Source organism: Etheostoma spectabile, chromosome 18 (genome assembly GCF_008692095.1).
Source record: "Etheostoma spectabile isolate EspeVRDwgs_2016 chromosome 18, UIUC_Espe_1.0, whole genome shotgun sequence".
Classification (NCBI taxonomy): domain Eukaryota; kingdom Metazoa; phylum Chordata; class Actinopteri; order Perciformes; family Percidae; genus Etheostoma; species Etheostoma spectabile.
In genome coordinates this window covers 15,184,060-15,185,494 of record NC_045750.1, presented here as the reverse complement: position 1 = coordinate 15,185,494, position 1,435 = coordinate 15,184,060, and the positions used below count along the sequence as shown (strand labels likewise).

General features: G+C 40.1%; 1 protein-coding gene across 12 annotated transcripts in view; it reads right to left on the bottom strand.

Moving 5' to 3' along the window:
• LOC116706466 (clathrin coat assembly protein AP180) overlaps positions 1 to 1,435 on the bottom strand; it is a 26,857-nt gene that overhangs the window by 4,085 nt on the left and 21,337 nt on the right. For 3 of the 12 annotated variants that reach the window (XM_032543321.1, XM_032543323.1, XM_032543331.1), the window contains one exon: positions 522 to 608. The exons of 6 other annotated variants lie outside the window; for them this stretch is intronic. In XM_032543321.1, coding sequence (XP_032399212.1) covers positions 522 to 608 — 87 coding nt within the window. The remainder of the gene's footprint in view (positions 1 to 521; positions 609 to 1,435) is intronic. 3 more of the 12 variants (XM_032543322.1, XM_032543324.1, XM_032543332.1) reach the window with 1 other exon arrangement.

The window sequence follows — 1,435 nt, the reverse complement described above, 5'->3', positions numbered from 1 at the left end:
CTGCAAAATCACTGTTTTTATTTACTGACATAATAACCGCATGGGATGAGAAGATTGATTCCACGCCATAAAACAGGGTTTGTCATTTTTGCACTTTGGTTATTGTACAGATTAAACAAACAAGACATAATGGAATAATTAATAAGCTTTATAGGAGCTGGTAGACCGATTTTGTTACGGTTGACTGAACCAGCCTTGCTGTTTACCCACTGTTTCAGTTCAATTCACTTTTATTTATAGTGTCAAATCATAACAGATGGTATCTCAGTGACCCTTTTTAGATAGGGTAGATCTAGACCACACTAAAATTTACAGAGACCCAACAATTCCCCCCAAGAGCAAGCATTTTGGTGCAATTATTATGCTGAGATAAGTTTACAAACTTCTGATGGAAGCTCCATGTCTAACGGGCAGACATGAAAGTGGCATCAATCTTCTCATCTAACTCTCACAAAGAAAGCAAATCAGCATATTTCCCCAAATATTTCAATCAATATCTATGACATCTAATGACTACTTACTACTTGCCATGTTAGCCATGGAGGTGTCAACATCCCCCGCCTGGGGGGTCAAAGTGGGCTTCATTACATCGCCTAGTCCATCAAAGACTACAGAAGGGAGGGAAGGGAGCGGGGAGGGGAGAGGAAGGAGGGAGATATTAGCATTCTTCAATGCGAGCAATCGTCACACTAGCAGTCCTCCTTACTACCGGGGATTACCATGACAACCAATAGATGTCTCCATGACAACAATGAGAAGAGAGGGGCATTGAAATGTGAGCTAGAGAGCAGGTTATTATCATATAATATGAAATTTAATTAGATCTATTGCAACTAGTAATAAAGACAAATCTGTAAGATGATGATAAATGGTTGTTTGTTTAGTGCCGTCTGTGTGTTAATAACATGTGTGATAAATCAAGTCTGATAGGAGACATGTGGCAGGTCAGATGCTTACTACTGTGGTAATTTGCAATATGGGCTTAGGAATAAAGAACTTGTATGTGGGAAAAATACCAAGCAGAGTTTTTAATCATAAGTGAAAAATAGAACTGCATGGTACCATCATAACGTCGAGAATACACTTTAGAATTGCTTGTTGGTAAATTAGAATTATTTTGAGACTTGTACTGTATGTGATTACTGCAAAAGATTATGATGAGAGCAAAAGCACTGCAGCTACAATGAAGCTGGGTTTATTGCTAAAGAAGCACTACATAATACTGCTACTTCACACACTCTGTAACCGTCAAGAATCTTGTGGTGGCATGACAGTGCAGCTGAGCTTGCCTTGCACCACTGCAATGCAGCAGTGCACTGTGGGAAATTAGCGTGTTAAAGAGCAAGGGAACTCACCCAATTAAATGGCAGGAAGCAAGCAATGAGCCAGCCCAAGAGCCAGATGGAGAAGGAGAGTGAGGAACAGAGAGAGAGAG